Source organism: Oreochromis aureus, linkage group 7 (assembly GCF_013358895.1).
Source record: "Oreochromis aureus strain Israel breed Guangdong linkage group 7, ZZ_aureus, whole genome shotgun sequence".
NCBI lineage: Eukaryota > Metazoa > Chordata > Actinopteri > Cichliformes > Cichlidae > Oreochromis > Oreochromis aureus.
The window spans coordinates 22267755-22293142 of record NC_052948.1 but is presented as its reverse complement, the minus strand read 5'-3'; the positions used below and the strand labels follow the sequence as shown (position 1 = coordinate 22293142).

The following is a 25388-nucleotide window of genomic DNA, read 5'->3' as shown; positions in this document are numbered from 1 at the left end:
ACCACAAACTCAGAAAACAATTATCTCAGTTTCAAAAATTAGAAAAAATCAAGGTAAACCCTAAATACATTTGGCAAGTTTTCGCAGAGACAGGTGGAAAACGAATTGCAAAGGAAAGCAAAAAAGGTGGAGCAAGGAAAGGAAAAAAGCCCAGTCAAGTTCCAACAAGCACAGCAGGAATAATCTCAGTTAAAAAAAAACATCTATAGCAATGAACCAACCAGTTTATGTCAGTAAATGCAGGGAAATTATGCTCCCGCTTGAGTACACCTCCAAGAACCAGTTTTAAACCACCTTTTAGACCGCGTCAACATATTTGAGACTCTTTAAAGCTGCAGAAAGAGTGAGACTTAGTCATGATTAAACAATGCAGGTAGATAAATTGTATTCCAGCTCTTAAGTAGCTTCTGGAGCATAAGGCGCAAACACTACCCCGGCCTAATGTGACCTAAGGTGACATTTTGTTTGCTGATTATGGAGTTTATTTGTTTGTTTGTTTTATTTCTTGTTAGTAAAACTTTGTTATTTTAAGACATTCTATCAGCTATTGATAGAGTAAAACAGGGTTAAATCTCTTGCTAATTCTCTGATTATCAAACCAATTCTTTAGGGACCCCATAAAGCAACTTTGGATCCTGAATTAGGGAAGAGTTTTGAATTCCAGAATACCAAATCTGAGTTCTTTATCTTTCAACCACAAAAAAATAAAAACCTTGTATGTCACCAGAATTTTAAAATCTATATTGAAGACTTAGGACATGAAAAATAATGGGAAGACCACTTAAAAAAAACAGAGAAGTTCAGCTTTCTTGGAAAAACAGCACTAAAGCCCCTTTAACGTTAAAAACATCTCTGCCCTACAGGATTAAGTTTTTTCTACTAAATTTGTAAAAATGTCTTGACAAGAAATGATCTGAAGGGTTTTTTTGAGTCTGTACCGATGCTTCTGTGTCTGGATTTAAGCTTAATGATTGCTTACACACTCAACTGCCAGTTTATAAGGTACAGCCAGGAAGGACTAACACACTCTGATACAGTTCGAATCATTCATTCCTCAAAAATATCTTATGAGGAATGTAAAAACTTTGATATTTGTGATAAAAATTGTTAAATGGAAAAAAGTGATATTGTGTTATACTGATGGATGGTTCTGTTTATTGATGTCAATAGGGTGGACACAATAATGGAAACATCTTTCAGTATAATGCAATACAATACAGGATAAAGCTGAATCTAAACCGCTCTAAAACCAATCTTTCATTTTAAAACATTTTAAACCTTCAGTCACTTTTTGTTGTACTGATTTTATTTACTGATTTATTGTAGGACTGTTGTATCATAATACCAAGGATTATTAATTAATTTTAATTTTGAAGGTTAGTTGCAAGGTTTGCAGAGAGACACCTTTAGAAACTGGCTGAATAAAAAAAAATATCTAAATCTTCATCATACTTGAGACAGAACATGTTAACCAGATCCTACCCAGTATTCTTTTAAAGGCAAATATTAGACAATCTTGTAGTATAATTAACATTATATATGTACTTACTGGAGACCTCACATATGAAGTATTTAGAAATTCTACTGTGTCTTTGTGTGTGTTTGTCTGGTTGTTTGGAACCTGCAGGGTGGGCACCTAACTCAGAGATTATTGTGCCTTAGCGCACACTTGGTGCCAGGTGGCTTGCTGTCCTGTGCGTCATTTTGAAAATTCCTCACAGCAGCTACGGTGAGAGCTGGTGACGTGGCAAAATGGCATTTTGAGATATTGTACTGATGTTGTAAACTTCTGAAATGTCAAGCTGCAGATTAAATGTAAAAAGTTGTGTAATTTGAATGTAAATTTGAAACTGCTTTTAATGCAGATGTAAAACTGCTAATGCCAACCTTAAAAAAATACAGTTTATTTAAACTCTTTTAAATTTTGCTCACATGGTGGTATTGCTTTCTAATTTACTAGATTCTGTGTGCGTGTATGTGTATGTCTGTGCGTGTTTATGTACGTGTGTGTGTGTGTGTGTGTGTGTGTGTGTGTGTGTGTGTGTGTGTGTGTGTGTGTGTGTAAAAAGTCTGTTTCTGATGACTTTCGTATATAGCTACTAAATGTAAAATTGTGCACAGTGTGTGTAAGAATGACTTCATGCACATGAATGTCAATGCCTTCAAAAACGTGAGTGTCAATAGTTGTCCGTGTGTGTGTAGGAAAGTGCGTTTGTCTAAATGTCTTTCTGAGCATCTACGTAGATATATTCCAAATTTTTTAAAAGTGTGTGCAACATAATACACATTAACCCACTCATTCCCACAGAGCTGGACATGAAAAAGTAACACTTTTAATAAAAATTTAAATGTAGAATTCCAGGAAGATACCTAGACGTACACACACATGCATACACACTTCTAACAGCTGGAAATGTGTGTGCGTGTGCGTGTGCGTGTGCGTGTGCGTGTGCGTGTGTGTGTGTGTGTGTGTAATAGACAAAGCTGAGAGAGACAAATATTTAAACATATAACATTGATAAATATATAATATTATATTAATTAAACACTAACTTTACCTGTGTGTGGGACTATGAGGCGTTCATCTATGAACAAAACTGTGACACGTATGATACATAAATGTGAAGCTTATTTTAAGGTTATGGTAAAAACTAGTTTGTGGTGCCATAGTGTCAAAGTGGACGGTGGTTTTACGGTGTAAGTGGGTAAAATGTGATCAGCTTAGCCTCTGAAAATATGTCAGAATGAGCGTGTAGCTGTGTGGGGCTGAAAGTTAAACATGAGCAATGCTTTGTGGTTTGGATTTTTTTAAAGGCAAAATTTAAACTGTAAACATGTAAACACGCCTAACGGCTCAAATCTGTGTGTGTGTGTTTGTGTGTGTTTGTAACCACAGCAGAAAAAGCTTAGATAGACAAATATTCAAACTTATAACCTTATATTTAATAATCCTTGGGTACAACTTTACAATTTAGAAAACACTAATTTTAGCTGTGTGTTGCACTACGAGGCATTTCTGAACATTGCTGAACAAAACTGAGACATGTGATGCATAAATGTGAGGCTTATTTTAAGGTGGTCTGTGGTGCTGTAGTGTCAAAGTGGACTGTAGTTTTGGGGTGTGCATAAGTAAAATGTGGTCAGTGTAGGCTCAGAAAATGTGTGAGAAAGAGTGTGTGACATGCGTGACGCATAAATGTGAAGCTTATTTTTTCTCTTTTTTCATATCTGAAAGAAAACTATTTTATGACAAACACTTTTTACAGAGCTTTGGGCAGAAATTAGCTGCTGTTCTGTTCATTTTAATGTGTTTGTAATGAAGGAGAGTCATTATTATCCGGGGTGATTTTTGCGTGTGTGTGTGTGTGTGTGTGTGTGTGTGTGTGTGTGTGTGTGTGTGTGTGTGTGTGTGTGTGTGTGTGTGTGTGTGTGTGTGTGTGTGTGTGTGTGTGTGTGTGGTAAATTAGCAGTTTATATGTTCAGGGATGCTTTTTGTAGTTTAAAAGCTATATGTTTCAGGAGGTGCAGGGTTTGGTGCTGTGAGTGTGTGTGTCTGCATATGTGCGAGTGGGAGTGCAGACACTGTACGTCTGTGTGCCTCCATGTTGTGGACATGCAGGATTCAGAGTTGTGTGTGTTTCTGTGTTCAGTTTCAAAATGGATGTTTTTTTCTTTTCTTTTCATTTGTCTATAATAGTAAGACTTTGATTCGATGGTACAGACAGGAATAAATATTAAATGTGGAAGTGTTTGGATTCCTTCTTATAAATATGTTTGCTTGCCCATGCGATTGTGTGTGTGTTTGTGTGTGTGTGTGTGTGCGCGCGCTGGCCCTTACTATTATGAAGCAGAGTGTGTGTGCCATTGTTTAATGTGTGCTTGAGCATGTTTCACTTAGAAAAAAAAAGACTCCACTGTACGGTGACAGTAAATGTAATAGTTTGTAATATGATGTCTTTTCTTGCAGAACAATGAGATACACACGTGGACAGGAGGCTGAACATGCTCATGGGTGGCTCTTCAGCTGGACACACACATGGCAGGTGATTATGTGTTGTATATGTTATCTTATAAAAACAGGAGTAAATATATATCCTGTCAAACCACATGCATTTTAAAATAATCTATCCATAAACCTGTCCTTAGAAACTGTTTATTAGCTAACAAAGGGAAACTGTAAATACTATAATTTCATTAGAAACAGCTGATTTGACCTTTTTTTAAACGGTGGGGCATAAGCAAAAGCAAACGTCTCTACTCTCAAGACTGTTAAAATATACTGTGAAAGGGAGAATTACGCCGCATTTTGCTGTGCTGTGTTGCTGGGAGGCTTGTGATAAAAGTTGTGTTTCGGGCTGAAATAAACGTGCTGCTTTACAGACGTTAAACAGCCAATATTGTCAGGTAAAGAGACACAAATGGGACAGGGAGTAGTCGCTGTGGGGTGGACAGCTGTGCGTAAATGGCATCCCAGGACTTGTCTGGTCGCATGATCCTGGCAAATGTATGTCTGCTGACAGACGTGGATCGACCTGTGTAGAGCAGAGGTCAGTTGTTTACTTTTATGAAGCTTTGTTCCCGTTGAAGGATGCACTCTGTGCGTCTTAGGCTGTGCGCATTTCAGCACCACGGAGGTGGACAGCAACGCACAAAGGGCTCAGAATTAAAGGAAACCTCGACACGTTGTTTGAGTCTCTTCTAAATTCTGGTCAGTGCTATATAAATATAAAGTGAAATACTGCTAGAAGAAATATTTCATATTTTAAATGCTACTTATATTCATGTTAAAATATGAAATGAAAGGCCACTAGCTTCAGCATCGACCGTCGATGTCTCTTTTAATACTTTGTCAACGTCACTCGTTACTCTGAACTTTGTGTCGTTATGGATTTTTAAAATATATATATATATATATATATATATACCTCTTAATTTCTAGCAGTTGTTACTGCCCTTATAATTCATGTTTCATAATCAATTTAGGAATATTGCAGATTACATCTGGACAAACTAATGCTGAAGGGAAAGGAAGAAAATATTGTGAGAGTAAAAACGTATTTGTGGTGCTGTGAAGCCAAAGTGCACAGTGGTTTTAGGGTGTGTGGGGCTAAAATGTGGTTAGCATAGGCTCTGATAATGTGTGTGAAAGACTGAGTGCCAGTGTGGTGAGGGGAGCGGGGCAGAAACTTAAACATGGGCAGTGCTTTGTGTTATGCGACTTAGGTGAGAGGTGCTAAGGGTTATCGATACTGGGAGGGGTGGGTACAATTTTCATGTACACAAAACAAAACCCTTGAAATAGGAACAAGCCGAAGCTGTAGTTATATTTGTGATTACGTGACAAGCTGGTAGAAACATACAAATAAAAACATGCTTGTACCTTTTGGTATATTTAATACTAAAACGTGCCAAAATAATCCAACATCGTGCACGTGAAGAGTCGGTTAGGAAACTGATATGCAAAAGTGTGTGTGTGGTGCACTTTCTCTGCGTGTTTAAAGTCTTACAGATACAGACACATGTGAACATTTTCACGGGGAAATTGTGCACGTCTAAATCCTAACTTTTTTCCTCTTTTTAGCTATTGGACTGCGAGGACGTGGCCGTGACGTGACTGTGGACTCTCAAAGCATCTGATAGACCGTGTGTATGTGTGTGTGTCATTTGTAAAAAAATAAATAAAATGATATATATTTTTGAAATCCATTTAAAGACAATGTGATTCTACTATCTTTCTTACATAAATTGTGCCAGAGAAATTACATTTCCCTGGCACAATTAAACATTCAGTCTATTTTTAATGTTCAGAAATTGTCTGCATATATTTGTTTTAATAAACAGCCTTATGTCAGAGCCTGTGTGTTGATAATTATGTATTATTATTTAATTCAGCTATGTGATATTGGCTGTGTTGAGGTTGCAGGATGCAAATCGGTACTAAAAAATATTTTAAACATGTGTTTTTTAAAGATTACTTTGTAAAAGATGACAATTTAACACGACATTTGTAAATGTATTTTATGTCTGCTGTGTGTAAGGGTGATTGAGAGACAGCCAGTCACTAATATTCTTAATTTTACCCTGTTTGAAGCTGTTACACAACTTGCTGCTCCTTCTCGTCAGTGTCACGTTGACTTCGATCTCTTCTCTTCTGTCAAAGAATACGAGCAGCTGCATCATATCTACAAGCAAACAATCTTATTCTTATACTTTTGCCCCTCTGCTGAGTACATGACAGCCCTCGCTTTGTCTCGCAGACCTTTTATTTGTCACAATTTTACGTTTAATTTGCGTGTGTGTGAGAGAGAGAGGAAGCATGGCGGCAGATGGGTGTGCTGGAGACTCCAAAAGCTGCTGCAAATAGCCTTTCGGGGTCGGAGTGGGGGAAACAGAGCACATACTGCCGAGCTTAAAATCATGACAGTCTGTTCTTGTGAAACATCTGGACTCTGTAAGCATGACTGGCTCATTTGTGTGTATGAAAATGTAGACAAAACAATAAAATAAAGCGACGGAACATTCACACGACTGTCTCAATGTTTATGTAACGCGCGCACACACATCTCATCCTTGCTCAATGTTTTGGATGATGGGTAACTTACTACGATCGGACAATCTCGCGAGAGTGTGGCTACCAAGAGTGGGGTTGGGCATTGTAGTCTTCCCTTTTGGGGAGCACATTTTTGCATGTTGCGGCAGAAATGTCTGTGACGGAGTTATCTGGAACAAAGAATTTAATCGGGGCGCCAAAAAATCCCTCGCTGCACTTATCTCTACATATTTAGTAGTTATCAGCAGTGTGATGCAAACAGAATACCTAAAATAGATGACTAACTCAGATCTAGCTGGGAACAGGCTGACCTCACTGATTGGCAATCACTTCAGCCAATAAAGCATCTCCAAATGCTCTCCATTGGGCGGGAGGACGCACACATTTTTCACCAATGAGAGCATCCTTTCATTCATAAAGTGGTGTGGGCAGTTTTTTTTTTCGCAGGCGTGGGTTTGGAGGGTTTCATAATCCTGACTGAAACCGTCAAACCTGTTCTGGTGAGAGCCAATACCTGACTCAGGATGGGAGCTGCCGTAATGTTTGTCCAATCGCTCCTCATCCCGGTCTCCCTTTGACCCACCCCATTTCATACAGAAAATCGAATGAATGGGGGAAGCTCTGCCGTTGACTGACGCGCGAAGGAGCCTATAGAGGGGCTGGATCGGTCGACAGGCACCCACTACAGCCAGTGAGGAACGGGGAAGGGCGGTGCAGAGTAGGAGGTGGGCGGTGCACTTTAAATCAGGCTAGACAAGTGTTGGGGGAGTGTGTGTGATGCTACAACCTCCTTATAAAGGGACTCTCTCACGTTGTGGCTTGGAAATTAGAGCACATTGCCTAAAATTGAGGTCTCCACATACACACTCACACACACGCAGAGTCACCGAGAGCCGCTGCCGTGAACTGGATGAACGTTGAGGAAATGATCAGCTGGGCCGAAACGCCTCTCTTCTGGGTCGGTGCATTCACTGTGGCCTCCCTGACGCTGTGGTTGTTCTACAGGCTGCTCACAGGCTTTAGGATCTGGGTTTTGGGAAATGGACAGCTGCTGTCTCCGAAGCTAGGCAAATGGGCAGGTGAGTAGGGTCACATCAATTTCCACGCCACCTACAGCACATTCACGGTCACGAAGAGGGCAGCTCAGAAGTAGGCAGGTGGACTCGGCTCGAGAACCAGAATGAGGTTATTGAGCGCAAACTTGACTTTGGCACACAAAAAACTGCGTTCTGCGTTTTTTCTTTTTTCGTGGATTCATTCAAGGGGGAAGTTGGTGTTGCGTAACAGGCGCAGGTAAGCAGCTGATTGACTGAGAAGATAATGGTCCTTATTATCTCCAATTGTTTTCATTTCTTCTCACGTCAAACACAGCACACAGTCTCCTGCCAGGGGCTCCAGTCAGCGTTTTCAAAGCACATTTGGAACGGTGCGGGGATGCCCCACATTGGTGAGCCAGGAGCCAAATTGCGCAGGCTATGCGCACTTTTCACAGAGCTGTTTTATGTGGGTGAGCTCTTAGCCGGAGCACTACTGAACCACATTAACCCATCCGCATGATGTAGGACAAACCCATATGCTTAATTAAAACGTGACCTACATCTAGATCATCTTGCATGTCATTTTCAGTGGTTTACCCGTAATTCTTGAAACGTGCCTGAAAAATGTGTTCCCCTTCCACAGCATATTTATACTGGCAGCATTTTTGTATTTTTCTTGTCGCCGGTTTCTCACTAATCAGGTCTTCTTGTCCTGTCCTTCGGTTTGCCTTGCAAATCTTTCTCATAAGATTAATGTGTCATTATTGGATTTGACTGTATAATTTACACTAAAAAACGTTTTTGTCAAAACGGAAGTGACTTCGTAGCCATACCTAAGTGCGTTATGGTTTGATAGACTTGTCTCATAGGAATCGCCCTGCCATGGCTTGACCCACTTCTCTAGTCCCTGTTTGGAGAAGACTGCTGCGTCTGGAGCGTCTTGCTGCGCAGTTTGGCAGGCGCTCTCTTTCGCGTCGGGATAGGTCGATATTCTACCCCCTTCCTCTCCAAAAGCCAGGCGGATAATATAAATGCTTGTTGTTTTCCTTTTTCTTTCAGTCACACAATGTTTATCTGCACATTGTGGCGCACTTCTTGACGAAACCGTCAGTTTTGTAAAATCTATGTTTAATTGATGCCCTGTGCGCCATAAGAGGGGCTGAAATGTATGACGCAAAGGTAGGGCGGTAGGATGCCTTTAGGAATGACTAATGCACGTTTTTTTAAGTGATTCTGATGGAATATGCGGAGGAATGTCGGTGCACACCGATGAGTCATTCGCTTGTTCATCGCTTCGTCATCCTTTGGCCATATAGGAATGCCACCTTCACTTCATCCCACCCACCCACAGTATGTTATCAAGTGCAGCACTTAACTTCGCTTTTATCTTTTTCCTGCATTTTTATTTACCTCGAATGTTTCATTATACAGTTTTATTCTAGCACAGCCCATTTTGTGAGCGTTTCAAATAAATGTGATCTTCGTTATTTGTAAAGCTCCTGAGTTAAGAGCGTAAAGGATGCTCTAAACTAGAAGATTACATGGATCTTTTTTTTTTTCTGGAAAGAATTCTTACGGAACTTTCCCACTCCGTCACATTTGTTCTTCTCTTACGCTTTACGTAAGATGTGAACATGCCACTCCCTGAAACCAATTGGTGCCACCAGTCTGACAAGTCTGGTGTACGTTTCCAATCACAACGGTCGGAGATGGCAGGACGAAAACAGGTGTGCGCGTTAGGAGAGGTGGGGGCATGTGTGATCGGGATGAGGCGTGCGCCTCTGCCGGTTACACCAGATGTGCAGGTTTGGCCAGTTTGGGCAGTGGTCTAATTTCTTTAACGCATGCATGATACATCGTTTTGCTACCGGTCTCCACCTTTCAGAGATCCTTGTTGCAACAAGTCATCCTCCTTCCAGCTATTGGATAGTGTGGAAAATCACACTGTCTATTTATACTCTTTGTAGTTGGGCAGCACGAATTTAATCTGAAGTGCTGTTCAGCTTTAGTTTCCTACAAGAACAATATGTCCTCTGAATTCTTTTAACATTTTAGAGAATTTAGAGTTTCTATTTACTAATGACCGTGAATATTCCCTGTGTCATATACAGTTTCTTTGTCTATTGTACTGTATTTCAGATACATATTTCTAGAACGGGCTTGCTTTCTAGAAAAATCTCAGAGGAGGGAACTGGTATTTCCTGCTGAAACGAGTTTCAACGTTTGAAGGTAGTTTAGGTGATTATTTTTTTTTTTTTTTTTTTTTCCCCTCCCTGCTTCTGAAGAACCTGCTCGCTTCGCTTTCTATTCAGATATTAGTTTGTAAGGATTTGTTTCCTCGTAATCACTGTACACACTGTCTGTGTTGGGCTAAAGCTCTGCAGCTCTCATATGCAGAGCAGGGATTTCTCAGGAGTTCCTCTGCCAGTGGTCTTCCCCTTAGTGGATGGGACTCCTAGTGGCTGAACAGCAGCACTGCAGTATGAGTCAAGGCGGCTTCCCCAGCCTCTCTATTGCACTGTTTTCACATACTCACCCTCCCCATCCTCTGCCAGTCTGAACCATCTCTACAGCTCAGTTCTGTTAAAGATATTAAGCAAATGAGCTCTCTAAAAGACATTTTAAATTTACATTTAATTGCCCTTTTACTTAGTTTTATTTAGCAGTTTTTGAAGATTATTTGTATTGTATTTGCATATTGCACAAATCTGCCTTTCAGGCATTTGATAACAGTTTAAAGGATTTAATATTTGGTGGTATGATGTTATCAAATTGTTTAGCATTTAGCATTGCTTTCAGTTCCAGTAGGGAAGCTTCTCAGTTTAACATGCAGCAGTTTCTGGTTTTTCTGCTCTCTGCTCCCTCCTCCAGTCTTAGCCCCCAGCATCCTGTATTATGTAAGGGAGCCGGTGTCTGTCCTGTTGCATGTGTGTAGATACAGGGAAATAAACTGAACCAAAGACATCTCCCCTCCCCCTTTTTTTCCTTTGCTTTAAAAAAAAAAGGTGGGGGGCATAGTGATGTTACATGTGCCCTGGAATCCACCCCCAGCCCTGTTCCCCCAATTCCCTTGACAGCAGAGTTTATTGAGGAAAATGGTCCCATTATATAAGAAGGATGCAGCCATTCATCAGCTCAGCACATGAGTGACAAAGGCTTGGGTCAGCACTTATGCAAGAATTTTGCTCAGTTCGGCTCAGAGAATAAACACCAGGGATTGCGAGTTTATCAACAGACCCAGCAGGCAAACCAGAGTTTTAGGGCAGTGCTGATTATTATGGGAGAGTAATCTTCAGTGTGTTTTTCGTGAATAGACATGAGGCTTCATTCATGTTAAGAAAAATCCACATGTGTGAATGAAATCTAGCTTTGTGTGTGTGTGCGTGTTTGAACTGAGGCAGGGTCTCCACTTTATCCTTGTGAATGTGCCTTCCCTTACTGCTTTGCGTGAGTGTGGGCGGAGAGAAGGAGAACACTGCTGTTCATGTGATGAACACGCTCTGTGACACGTGCCTTAGCCAGGGATGTTGGGTTTTAAAAAGGGGGGGGGGGGCAGAGAAAAATCCTCTGCATCTTCCTCATCTCAAGCCCCTCTCAACCCCCCACCCCACCCCCACCTCACTTCATTTCACCCAGCTCCCCATACAGCAAGTGGGTCTGTTTATAGCTACAGTATATTCCTCCATATTCCTCTGAGTATGTTGGCTTCAGTTTTATTTTTGTTTCACAATTCTGCATCCCTTGAAAATTCATGTATTGGGGTTTCAATAACTGAGGCTCATAGAAGAGCAGTTAAACATGTGATCCTTTCTTTGTATATTATCTGTATATTGGATCCATTTGCGACTAAATTCTGACAATTGTATTCTTGCATGATTGTTTGGCATCTCTAGTACTTAGACAACTTTACTACAAATTTGTCTGTTGCTCCACTAAAGATTTCCGCTTTCAAACTGCCACTTAAAGCCCTTAAGCTTTAAAAAAAAAAAAAAACTAGCAGAAATCCTTCCAAATGTTAAAATATGAATGAATTACATTTATTTGGCTGCAGTGTTTCTAGCTGAAGCTCCAGCACCTTCCAGATTACTGACATTTTAAGACATGCACACGTAACCGAGAAGTAGAGGTTGTGAAGTTCAGCAACTGTTACCTACTCAGATATGTTATCTGAACGCACTGTACTGGACCAGCAACATATTTGTTGTTGCTGGTTTTACTGCCTTGTGTCAGGTTACATCAGTAATTTGGTTGCGAGCCAACATGCCAGCGAGGCAGTTTGTTCAGTTCTGAGTGTCTGTTGAAATGAACTGCTAACGTTTTGGGTGTCATTCTTTCTGGGTTGTACCTATGCACAAGAATGTACTGTATCAAGATGGTTACATCAATTAACTGCTACATTTACATTTGTTTTAAAGATGTAATCAAGCATACAAGTGGTTGAAAGTTATCATTTTCCTTTTTTTAGTAAGTAATGGAACCATGGATGTAATTCACTTTAGTTATGTACAGCATGCTATTTCATTGTCCTTGTGCCAATGGACTAATACCATTAAACACATGCTTTAGGCTTTGTCTGAAAGGTGAAAAAAAATCTCCTTACTGCACATTCTTGCCTTATCAGCACACGGTCAAAGAGCAAAGTTTTTCCTGCTCAGAAATCACCTAGTCTCAAACCAAGTACTTGTGTGAAAAGAAATAGATTTTTAAACAAGGCATGTGACTGAAGGTGGGAGAGGGGGACAGGACTATTTTTTGCTCTGTACCCAAATATAGATGCTGCTTCTATCTTTGGCAGCGCTGAAGTACACATTCTCTTCTCTCTGTCTCACACCCACCCTCCCCTCATCTCTTCTCCCTGATCAAGCTTATTTTATATTAACCATGTGACTTGCCTCCCCTGCTATTTAAAGCTGTGTGGGTGGGGGGATGGAGAATAGGGGGGGTATTTTGTTTAAGGGATGTAGACTTTGGAGGAAGGGGCGGGTTTGTCTTTGGCTCTTCTGCTGCATCCCTCCCTCCGTCCCTTTTTTTTTTTTTTTTTTTTTTTTTTTTTTGAGACATAGGAGGGGCTGCTCGTTGATAGGCAAGTTTAGGGTGCGACAGATTACATAACAGTACGTAACAGGAGTGGGGCACACAAGGACCGCAGTCTCTCCTCACTGAGAATCTTAATTGGGGGTTTGGTGTTGGTGGTGGGGAGGGTTCTGGGGAGGTTTTGGAATTATTTTAGTTTTGCCCTCCTGTCTGCAAGTTCACTTTTCTGAGATGAAATAAGACAACACATCATGCGGGTAAACACCCCTAAAAACTAGATTGATTATTTTACTCTACTCTCATTGTGCCAGTGAATGATCGGTATATTAATAAAGATTGGATGTTTTGTCTTTGTCCTTTAACACGAGCTGCTTACCTTCTCATATAACAGCTCATGCAGTGCAGGTTAGTCTAAACCAAAGATCCTTTAAATATCATGCGATGAAGACCTTGTGCTCTTTGTCTGCTGCTCACCAGATCCTTTTGGTTTTATTTTTCCCCCAGCCTGCAGTGTTTTAGTTGGCGTTGGGGCTTTAGTTGGAGAGCTCGGGATGCAGCAGCAGCCTGGCTGTTGTGACAATGGTTGTGGGGGATCTTGTTGGTATTCAGGTGTTGCGGCAGGCAAGCAGGCAGCTCCCAGACAAGGCAGTGCAGGCGCTGCTATTTTTACTCCTCCTGCTGCTTTTTTTAGACCCTCGAAATAGTGAGCAGGCAGTGGCAGGGCTGCTCCACTGCTGAAGAGGGAGGGAGGGAGGGAGACAGAAAAGGCTGGGGGATGTCAATACCTCAGGACATGTTGTGCAGCACTAAGCACAGCAGAGCTGTAGTGCAAATGCGCCCCCGTCAGGGCGCCTCAAAGCCTACATGATGGACCAGTTTTCTCTGAGGTGTTGAAATGGGGGTGGGGTGGGGGGAGACACACTGGGGCGACTGGGTTCAGAGCTGAATGAGAAGCAGTGGTGCACACACAATGGTGCCAGCGTGTGGCGTCAGTGTTACGGTCATTCACGTGCTTGCTTGCGTAGATCCTTCCTTGCGAAATTGCATCTGTGTGTCACTTTTGGTCACGTAAGAGCGATTCTCTCCTGCTGGAGGGCCACTCTGACTGAACGGTGTCTTTTGGACATTGTGTTCTCTGTACATAATTCCATACTTGTGAGTTTCAGGTTATGCAGCTTAGCTACACTTATGATGGCTCAAACACAAAATCAAAATATCTTAAAACCAGAAGAACAGTGTCGTCATCCCACTGTACTAGCTTCCCCATTGCTCACACGGGTGAAGACGCACGCATACACACATTTGACTGTCACTCAGTCCCTAGGAAATGCTTATTGAGAAAATGGTCCTATTATATAATGGGTGGGAGGAGTATAGTCATTCATAAGTGCAGCATGAGGACTTGGAGAGTGCGGCTGGGGGGGGGGGCATAAGGCCTGGGGAAAGTGTGCAGGGTGGACTTGGTTGTCTGATGCAATGTGGAAAATCACAGTTCACATATGGTGACCTTAAAGAGTTCTGATGAGTTCTCAGTATTTTTCTCTTTCATTGTTGACTTTAGTCTAAAACAGTTTTTTTCCTTCTCTTTTTTTTTTCTTCCCACTTTCCTGTACAGCAAACAAAATCACATCACCATTATAAACTTTAGTTTTCCACTCTCTAATTGTCACTCCAGAAGCATTGCTCATTAAAGCAGTTTTAGTTTTTGATTGCTGTAACTTGTTTGTAAGGATGTAAATGGCTTGCAATGCCACAGGAGGAAATTCTTTACTGATATTATCTTGGGTAAGGGCAGATAGGCCAGATGGATTTAAAGGGCAGGGAAAAAAAAAAAGTTAAACGTTTTTGGATTCTTAAAATGCTCAATATTCATAACCTGAACGTATGTATCTGAGCGATAGATCAGATGAGTAATGTCATGTTGCAAAAGATGACGCATTTGTAAGGCATGTAAATGCATTCTTGCACAGGATCTTCTTTCAGGTTAAAGTTCAAGCAGCGTTGATGCGTAAGCATTTCTGCTGCATTTTTTTGATGCATTCCTGCATACAAGTGTAATCTGCATCTGCAGCTCAGTTATGCAAGCAAATGATATTCACGTCCCAGCTGCCCATCTGTGGGGTAAATTTCTTTCCCCATGAGATGGGAATGTGGGTGGTACACTGAAACATCATTGTTTGAGCTAGTACTTTGGTTTCAGCTGTCATTCTTGGTTTCATGGCTTATCAGTTTGTCGTCTTTTTTTTCCCTTGTTAGTCAGGGCTTTTCCTCAAATGTTGATGCAAGGTGTTTCAGAAAAAGCTTTCTCTCTCCGTTACCTCCAGCAACCTTGTAACTCCAGCTGTGCTCATTTCTGTCATCTAAAATGGTTTCACACTCATCTTTGTTTGAGTTCATTATACTTGAACAGTTGAGAGGTGAGATCAAAACTCACATGAAGGTCATCAGGAAAGAGACTCCTGATCCAGTTCTCGCTAAGCACGTCTCATGGAAGGATGATGTTTTCACTTATTGTTATATTGTGTGTTTATGGCTTTATTTAAAAGAATAAGGCCTGTAGCTCATAGGAAATAAACCTCATGTGTTTCAGAATGTGCCACGAAAGATATTTTTATAGACATTTTTACCTTGCAGTGGCTGTCTTGCTGCCTTTTTAAGCTACCACCTACATCTGCATCAAGAGCCTGATTTGGTACATCCCATGCCCATTGAAGCTTTTCTGCCAGGGAGCATTTCATTCGTAACATAGGGGGGACGTTTAAAAATAACCAGGGATCCTGCTCTCTTTTTCACTTCCGACTTTGTGCTACTCTCTCTCACTCCTTTCACTCCCTTTTATCCCCTCCACCCCCCCTTCCCTATCTCCCTCTCCTCCACCGCAATCCCTATTCCGTGTCTTTCTCCTTCACTCATTCGCTCTCTTGCTTCGCTCCTGTTCTATTTTTAGCCACCCCTAGGATCCCTCCTCTCCCTCCCCACCACTGCCACTCTCCCTACCCCACTTCCCCCTCCTCTTTCTCCTGCTCCATGTTCGTCATCGCTCCCTCCTCTCTGCATCCCCTCTCTCATCTTGTCTCTTTTTCCAGCTCTCCAGCTCTTTGCCAGAGAATGTCCTCTGCCTCCATTAATCTTTCATCACACCTTGCTATTATATTAATGATTCACAACTATGTGCTTGTGTATTTGTAAGTACCCCCTCACACCCTCACAGCCCGTTTTCTTTTTTCTTTTTTCCCCCCTTCTCTCATTCCTTCTCCCCACCATCCTCTATCAGTCAAGCAGAGGCTGGTGTTGATGGGTAGTGAAGGTTTAAAAATAATTGTTTGCTTGGCAAGGTGAGGAAAACTCACTCTGAACATCAGCCTCTATCTCTGCATTGTGGTCTCCTTGTGTTTTTGGCATTTCTTCATTAATAATTTTTGTCTTGTATTTGGTTTTTTAATTTTTATTTTTGCTGCTTTCGCCTTCAATTTGCAATATATGCACTCCTGGTGCATATACTCTTAATTTGAAAATCGGTGAGCATTTAAGTCAAAATGGACTTGACTTATGGGAAAAGCTGTCGTCATAGAACTTAAAGCGAGGCCTCCCTAAACGGCAGGTGAATAGTATTGTAGGGCGTGTCTGCCACGTAGATCAGATTTATGTACATGTCGTTCAGAGATTGATATGCAGAGATGACGTCTGATAAGATGGTGACAGACTGACTCCGTTTTGCAGTCACCTGCTGCTTCTGATGATGTAATGTGGCTCATTCCGTTTAGTTTACCTAGATTGAGAAACTAGTTATTCCAGTCCTGAAGTCTTCCTCATTATTTGAATACAATTAGACTTGACCCCGGCCTTGCTCTGTGTCACTGTTTCAAGAGAATCTGTACTGACTCGTGGCTTTTCTGTTTCTCTACAGTTGTGACAGGAGCCACAGATGGAATCGGGAAATCCTATGCGGAGGAGGTGAGGCTCCCGAACCCTTATTTATTTCATTTCTTTCACTGAAAATCTATGACTCATGCACATGTATATGCACATAGACCATGTACACTCGTAGGGGAGAGCTCTTAGAGGCCTATCGACATGTAAAAGTCCTCTCTCTCTCACACACACACACACACACACACACACACACACACACACACACACACACACACACACACACACACACACACACACACACACACACACACACACACACACACCTCTTATTGGTGCTTGTACAAGGTAACAGCCACACGTTGAATAGGGGCTACCCTGCCACGTGTCTTCGCACATAACAGAGTGGGAGATCCGGCTGTATCATGGTCATGTAGAGCCTTTGACTCATACTGTTAGGGCTACAGTGTGTCTTGTTGTTTGTCATGCAGTGATGGGCAGCATTTTGTTCCTTAAATGTTTAGGTATATTGGTAATTGTGCACAAGCACTTGATAGAAATGCTACTTTATTTGTGTATCGGTTCAAAATAATGAGATGCACACCGGATTCATTCCAAGGGCTCGACCTGTCCTATAGAAGCAACAAACAACATAAGTGGTAAGAATAGGACAAAGATCTGAATTGTCACAATCACTAGTCTAAAGTCTTTCAGTTGGAAGGATTTTCACAACACAGTTGACAGAACAAATGTGTTCATATATGAAAGTTTGAGTCTTTGCACTGGATACTTTTTGCATTTGTTTTTGTATGCTGGGTTTCCTTCTTTGAAAAATTATTATATTGTATAACACAAATTTGACTTCTAAGTTTTGTGTGGTACACAGTTGTAGTCTCAGCAGTCCAAATTACTGCCGTTTAAAGGCCGTTCCGACCTGATTTGTTATCTGAACTCTTGGAAACTCTGTGGGTTCTTCAGCTGAAAACTTTTTGCTCATGGTTGAAGTCCGAGTTCTGATCACCAGCAACAATCCTCCACCTTAAATTTATTTAAAGCAAGGTTGTTTACTCTGCACATGTTTGAAGTGTGCCAAGAAATCACAGTGCGCAGTGAAAGTGGTTTTACAAACAGGGTTTCCGGAGAGTGATGTTAAAAAGCTGCTGTGGAAGCAACGATGACATGTTTGAGAAGATGATCTTGAATGGAAGAATATAATAGACTAAAAAAATCTGTTGCATTCATCTGCAATGCTACAGAACAAACATTTACAGCTAATGGCTTGTTACCTACTGTGACATTGTCCTGTGTGTTGAAAGTATGGTTGAACTTGTGTCACTAACTGGTTTTTGTGCTCTAGTTGGCTCGTCGAGGATTTGCCATGATGTTGATCAGTCGTTCTCAGGAGAAGCTGGATGATGTGGCCAGGTCAATTGGTAAGTGTGCATAAAAGTGTGTGCGTGTGTATTTGTCTCCTCAACCTGTTCAGGGTTGAGAGCACAGCGAGTGGGATGATGAGGATGCGCGTAAGAGCCAGCAGTGCCGTGCTGCCTAACAGGCCGTCAGCTACAGGATTTCCTTTCCTCAAATGGTTAGATATTGAAAATGAGGAGTTGGACTTTAGCCAGAAAGTGTACTTATTCTAAAACAAAAAGATCTGAAATGTTTCACTTTGTTTGGTAAGGTACTAGTGTGCATATTCAAAAGAATCTGTTTTACAGACTGTAGCATTGTTGAGAGCAGTTTCACTATTTAGATTTGTTCTCCAAATCCAGCTATTTCACACTTTGTGCACCCTGCTAACTCAAAATTTTTACTCTGCTACAACACTGACCAACTTGTAAGCCAACAAAGCAGGGTGTGTTTTATTTCCTTGTGTGGATTAAGGCTGACAGGTCAAATATCTGGGCTGATTGAGGAAACTCTCAAACGTATTCCTGTTGCAATGTGTCTCACACAGATGAGGTTTCCCCACATTTGAGTCCATTATAAATGGTAAATGAGTATCTGTATGATTTGATTTTTTTTTTGGGGGGGTGTGGGTGGATAAAAACTTTTGTCCTCTCCTCTTTTGGCCATTCGGCAGATCTAAACGGAGACCCCCACCCCCTTTGCTGTTTAATGGTGTCCTCTCTGCAACTCTCTCTTTCCATGTCTCTGACGTCTCCCACAGCGCAATTTCCCCTGTCGTGCTTCAAGTCCACAGAGGGGGCTGATGGGTAGTCACGAGCAGGGTGCAGCGTGCCAAACTCTGGCACTCCTCCCTCATGATTAATCTGACAAAAATGTCCCTCCTTAACATGTAACCAAGACAACCCACCCTGTCCCACCTATTGTCATGGGGTTTTTTTTTTTTCCTTCTTCCTCTCCTCACTGCAGTCATTTCATTTGACTCTGGATGGCACTCATCAACCACGTCAAATTACTTATCCTGTTCAGCAATCAGTGATTTAATATTTGTGCTTCATCACCACATCACCAGCTGCGTTTATCAGTCTCTCTGACATACTGACAGTAGCTATGATGGCCAATGATAATCTAAAGTCGTAAACATTTTTCAGAGAGGCTTGCCCCCCCCCACCCCGTAAATCTCGTCTCAAGTCTGACTGAACAAACACTGACACACTACTGATTTTGGCCAAGGCACATCAGAGGAATTTTCCTCTTGTAACTCCCTTGGCCGCCTATCAGCTAAACGGGTCTTTGGACAAAATTCTAATTGCAGCAGGCACGTCAAACATGACGAAGGAATGGAGGGGAGGGTGCATGAGGGAGGGGGAGACCAGCAGGCTGGTTTGTTGGTGCACAGTGCCCTCTGCAGTTGATCTGTCACAGAGTGGTTTCATGCTGCTATCTACGTTCATTTGAAGGTTTTGAGACACAGGGTTGCACTGTTGTTGAGCCGTGTAATGAGCTTTTAAAACAAAGTCCTGGCTCATTTGTGAGACATGATATGAATATTTGACGTGAAGGCATCACCCACTAGTATGAATGCTTTTAAACAAAACCTAAGTCATGCAGCCTCCGTGCCTTTTTTCAAACTTGTTGACACACAATTTGTTTAGTACAACTTGGATTTTTATTTTATTTTATTTTTGGGGTTTGGGGGGGTTATGCTTCCATTCCCAAATATCACTGACTATGAATAACTGAAACTTGTGTCTGCTTCACAGAGGAGCAGTTTAAAGTGGAGACCAGGACTATTGCTGTTGACTTTGGCAAGACTGACATCTACCCGAAGATTGAGGAAGGTCTGGCTGGTCTGGAGATTGGAGTTCTTGGTAAGGGCTGATTGCAGCTTTTCTTCTTCTTTACCTTTTGATGAGGACCGCATTAAGAGGCTTCCTGCTGCTCATGCTGACTTGATCTTCAGTTTACCGTAGACAGCTTTACACAACTTCTCTTTAGATGTCAACAAAAAATAGACACTCCCTTATCATATACATTCAGTCATCATAAACTGCTTCCTTAGCATGTGGGTGCGATGTTGATCAAGCCGGCTTATTATAGAACTTGAACTTGATATTGAAGATTTTGGTGAAGACAGATTCTTTGTTTCATACTTACATTCTCCATGTGCGAATAAAATAAAAACGATGTTAGTCTGAACTCGATTCTTCTGAACAGCAGATTTAGGCACTTTACATCTTTAGTTTAACCTTAAGGGCAAAGCTGGTGAATTGTACTTGCTTTTCAGTCATGTTTAAGGGTGTTGGGTCCTCTTCAGCATAGTTTCATGATAATTTAGTCAAGGATTCGTTTCATATATTCCACCTTTCTTTTATGTTTGTCCTGAGATTAATCTTCATGTGTTTCACAAAACAAACGTGTTTTTAAACTGACATCTCTAGGCATGTTACATATTTACAGATGCACTCTTGGTTCAGCTGTTGCTGTGTTGTTGTTTTTTTTGTTTGTTTGTTTTTTTGTTTTGTTTTGTTTTTTTGTTGTTGTTGTTGTTGTTTTTTGTTTGTTTGTTTGTTTGTTTTTTATTGCTTAGGCTCCAGAATTCACACTGTGATTTTCAGCTTTACATTTAAGGAACCCTTTGTTCTTTTTATGATACTAGTTGTGCTCTACTGGTTACAAGGTGTGGCTGTGTCTACTGTGGAGTTGGATGCCCGTTTCTACCTTTTTTGCTTTTGCTGCCACCTAGTGGTGAATAATTGAGATGGTTCTAGTTCTCCAGCTATATGTAATTGAATTAAAATAGCAGAATAATTGATGATTGCTCCCCTTTTGTCATTAACAGTTAACAATGTTGGTGTGTCTTACCCCTACCCGGAGTACTACCTCCACATTCCTGATCTGGAAAATGTGAGTAATCTTTACTTGAAGATGGGAACTTTCAGTTATGGCATGCTTTCTGTGATTGGAAGTGTAAAGTCCTAAAATTTTTAGTCTTTCCTGCTCGTTTTAGACATATTAAGTATTTGTTTCTACAACTAAGAGCAGGCAATCATAAACAAAAATGATGGTCTCTTTCTTTAGTTCATCACAAATACGATCAACGTCAACATGACCTCAGTATGCCAGGTAAGTGTGTTTCTGTCTGAAAAAAAATTTCCGAATGGATTAAGCCCAGTGATTGCAAACTACATACACTTATGCATGTACTTGGTGTTTTGGGGTTTGTTTTGGTTTGGATTAGGTTGTTTATGGCTCAGGTTTTACTTCCCCCTGTTGTCATTGTTCTCTTCATTTTCATTTTCCTCTTCTGCTGTTCCTACCATGGTACCTGCAGTGTCTCAGTTGTTCCCAAAGCAACGGTGAACTACACCAACGCTGTCTGTGCTCACCACCCACGCATCTCTCTCTATTTCTCTCTCCCTACTTTTAGTATTTCCTTTTTAAATAAAACTCTATCCTCTGTTTTGCCCCCCCTTTCTCTTCTAAGTTGTCATTGTCTTTGATTTTTCACTGAACTTGTGTTCATTACTTTTAGATGACCCGTCTTGTGCTACCAAGAATGTGTGAGAGGTGAGTTATATGATGGGGCTTCCATGTTTTGCGACATTACTGCAGTCAAAATATTCCTGTAGTAAATGACGGATGGTGGCACCGAGCTACTCAGGGAATCTTTATATTTAACAACACCCCTCCACCCCTTTCTTTAAGAAGAGTATTTAGGAGATGACTGTAACAAAAGGTGGCTCTTTTTTTGGGAAGTGGGACAAGAAATCTTCACCTAGCATTTTCAGTGACTGCATCTCTTTCCCTCTCCTCCTTTGTTCGCAATGCTGACAAGCTTTCAATTCACACAAAGTGCTCTTCCCACCCGATTGGCTGCTGTGTTCCCATGTGATTCCTGCCAGCCAATGGTAGTGCAGGCACATTTGGTGCCGTGTGAGGCTGGAGCGTCTCCACTACATCACTGCAGCAACCGGCTGCCATGGCAACGCACACAGCCACTACCACACTGTTTTAGTGTGTGTGTGTGCGCGCACAGTATCACTTTGTAATTGTCGGTGCAATAAGCATGCATAGACACAGGGCTTCCACGGGTAAAAATCTTATTCTGCGGATTTGATGGTTAAAACTAAGGTCTTAAATTGTAGCCATTGATCTGTGATCAATGTTTCAGGAAAGCTTTGTAATGCAGGATTGTCGTGATACTGAAATTCCAGGGTTGACTTCGGTTTTGTTTGTTTGTTTTGATGTGGCAAATATGCAAGTAAAAATTAACCCTGTAATGTGTAATTTTAAGTGATGATTGTTCCTGGAACTTGATGATATCTCTCTGCTGTAGCCCAAAAAGAGCCATCTTCATTCCACATACAAAATAAGTTCAACATCTACCTTCCTGTGTTTTCCCCAGGTCCAAAGGTGTTATCCTAAACATCTCCTCTGCCAGTGGCATGTACCCAGTGCCTCTGCTCACGGTCTACTCTGCAACCAAGGTATGTACAGTGTGTTTGGCACTTCTAAAGAGGCAAGACTTCTTTTCTAGGAAATGCGAAGATGACCACAAAAAAAAACATTTTTTTGTGTGTATTTTGGACTGTCTTAGTAACTTTGACCATCTTTCATTCGTGCAGGCGTTTGTGGATTTCTTCTCTCGTGGCCTTCAGGAGGAGTACAGACGTCGGGGTATCATCATCCAGGTAAGTAGAGTCTGAGAAACATGACAATCATTAAAGCCTGAATATGAATCTATGATCTATGAGAGACTAACTAGGAGCTTTCATTATTTGTCAGCGTGTGTGCCCATTAACTTTTAAAAATGTTGTACAAAATCATGTAAAGGTCATTAAAAGCTTTTCTAAACTTCACTCTTTTGGACACAAAGTAAAGACCGGAGTGGCTGCTAGACCAAAGTCAGTCAGCCCTATTCTTGAAACAAGATCTTGCAAGTTTTAGAAATCCTAATGCACTTTAAGTTTTTAATAACATTTTTTTTTTTCCCAAACAGTCCTCATTGAAAAAGGAATGAAATGAACACACAGAGAAGTGTTGTGCTTTTAATGAGAAGCATTTTTTTTTTTTTTTTTTTTTTTTTTTTTTTTTTTTAAACCTGATGTTCCACATAAAGCTGGTTTGTTCTGTTTTTAGAACTCTGTAGTCTTCACTCATGTGCCACCTTGTGGTTGGACCAGGTATAGGAGCTTAAGTATAACACAAAGTTCAGGGTCTGCCTTTTTTTTTCCTTGCATTCCAAATCATCACTTTACAGCAAAGATTTTGTTTAGCTTTCGTGATTTTAAACAGTCTGCTTTGCCAACTGTTGCTCAAGCAGGGAGTGCTTTGCATATTTTCTAAGCTTTTTTTTTTTTTTTTTTTTTTTTTTTTGCTCCTGCAGAGCGTGCTCCCCTTCTTTGTGGCCACTAAAATGACTCGTATCAGGAAACCCACCTTGGACAAGCCCACCCCAGAGCGCTATGTAGCAGCTGAGCTCACCACTGTGGGTCTGCAAAGCCAGACCAATGGCTACTTTCCTCATGCTGTCATGGTAAGAGATGGCAACCTCAACAAAATTAGTAATGTTGATAGATGTGCAAAATGTTGGGGCCCAAATGAATAATTTTTATTTAAAAGCTTGAATGCTGAACACATTTTAAAGTTGCAGTTTAAATTCATTTTAATTGTGAATGCAGGGCTGGGTGACCACCAGGTTGGTTCCAAGCAGCATTGTTATCTTCCTGGGAGCCAGAATGAACCGCCTGCAGCGTACGGGATACCTGCATAGGAGGAAACTGCGAGAGCAGAAGAACGGACAGAGTTTGAAAACTGAATAGGATGGTGGCTGACGACGCTGCCGGCAGCCACATTGTTGTGACCCACTGCAGCATTTAAAGAAGAGGGGAATGTGTATGATTTATCCTCCAGGGTTGCCTGAGATTTCACCTTTTGTGCCTACAGTAAATTTGCACATCAGAGCACGTGTGGCTCTGACTAAAACTGCAACCTTCTATCCTGATATTTATCTGAGGAGAAATGACCAAAGAAGTTTGGGAGTGAAATGATGATAAAATGCTGCTCTTGGAAAAGGACATTGATATTAGTCACTGACACTGATGGTGGAAATAATACAGCCAAAAACAGAGGGATTTGTTAACCCTGCTGTTGTAAGCAGTGGAAAATGGTGGTGGGCATCTTTTTATATACATATATAGGCTACACCAATCAGCCACAACATTAAAACGACTTGCTGAACATTGATTAGGTATATCTTGTGCTGTTAAAACTGCTCCAGACTGTCTGCATGGACATGGGACCACTGAATTGTTTGCAGCAGATTATTTGGTGCTGTGGGTTGAGGACTGGTGCCTCTGTGTCAGTCTTTCTGGCATAAACCATGGATGCTCATTCAGATAAGGATCTGGGGAATTTGAAGGCTGAGTCTATATCCTGGACTCTGCTGTATTCCTTGAACTTTTCCTGAGTAGGTTTATGTATTATGGCAGGACACACAGTCTTGCTTTAGGGGCCTTAGGGGTATGGTCGGTCTGCATAAATGTTTAAAATTTATATTGTGGAAAAATAATCAAATTTATTCACCTTACTTGGTGGTTTAAATGTTGTGGCTGAACGGTATTTATGATCTATTTATTTTATATTTGTATGAATACAGAAGCCAAACTCTGACTTAAAAAAACAACAAATTTTTAACCTAGTTCTATTTACAAATCATTGAGCTGTTAATTGATGGCAGTGTCTGCTTTCTGCTGTGCCAGTTTATTTGCATCCTTGAGCTCATCTTATGTTGTCTCTTTTTCTTTTTTTTTCTGATTGAATGTTTAAAATGACACTTTGTGGTGGGTTTTTAATTGCATCAGTGTATTTTTTTTTTTTTTTTTTTTTTTTCTAAGCCAAAGCATCTCATGGTTAAGTCCCTTTCTTCTGGCATTAATGATGGAAATGGTCTGATTTTTGTGAAGGGGTGCTTAGTGCTTGGTTCCATTTATTATGAAAGGATGTTAACTGGTGCCAAGTCCAAGGGAACTACTGAATTGTTCTTTTTCTTACTACTCTAATCATAGTTTTGTTTTTTGTTTTTTCAGTGTGTTTTTTATCTGATTATGTTGGATAGATCATTCATTGTGTGGCAAATTTACATCCAGTTGGAGTTGAAATGACAAAGTGGAACATTTTTACATGAAGACTGGTTCACATGACACCAAAATGTTGGCTGTGAAAATGGGGGAACTGTTTTTATTTCCCAAATCAGTTTCCCATGACCTGAGCTGTACCTCAACTAAGTGGCTTTTCTAGCGCCTTTTATTTCTTAGAGATCCAAACTGGAATATCTACATCAAAATGCACTGTTTACATTTATCCTGCCGATTGCAACTTGTCTTTTCTACTGTTTGTTAATAAAAGCTTTTGCAGATAGCACAGTGTCTTGCCTGGTGTTTGGTCTTGCAGATTTTTAATGACTTTAAAATGCTTGAGAAATCACA

The 25388-nt window shown here is 41.0% G+C and overlaps 1 protein-coding gene and 1 long non-coding RNA gene across 2 annotated transcripts in view; both read left to right on the top strand.

Moving 5' to 3' along the window:
- Window positions 1–5716, top strand: part of LOC116314012 — a 43721-nt gene extending 38005 nt beyond the window's left edge. The window contains exons 5-6 of the long non-coding RNA XR_005613999.1: window positions 3968–4043; window positions 5582–5716. This is a non-coding gene — a long non-coding RNA (uncharacterized LOC116314012). The remainder of the gene's footprint in view (window positions 1–3967; window positions 4044–5581) is intronic.
- Window positions 5717–7341: 1625 nt separating this feature from the next.
- hsd17b12a (hydroxysteroid (17-beta) dehydrogenase 12a) lies at window positions 7342–25320 on the top strand. Its single transcript, XM_031731805.2, has 11 exons — window positions 7342–7629; window positions 16529–16575; window positions 17849–17924; window positions 19662–19769; window positions 20741–20805; window positions 20980–21024; window positions 21434–21468; window positions 22307–22388; window positions 22527–22592; window positions 23288–23437; window positions 23583–25320. Exons 1-11 carry the CDS (start codon window positions 7461–7463, stop codon window positions 23721–23723), a joined length of 984 nt encoding a protein of 327 aa, XP_031587665.1. The 5' UTR covers window positions 7342–7460; the 3' UTR covers window positions 23724–25320.
- The last annotated feature ends 68 nt before the right edge of the window (window positions 25321–25388 follow it).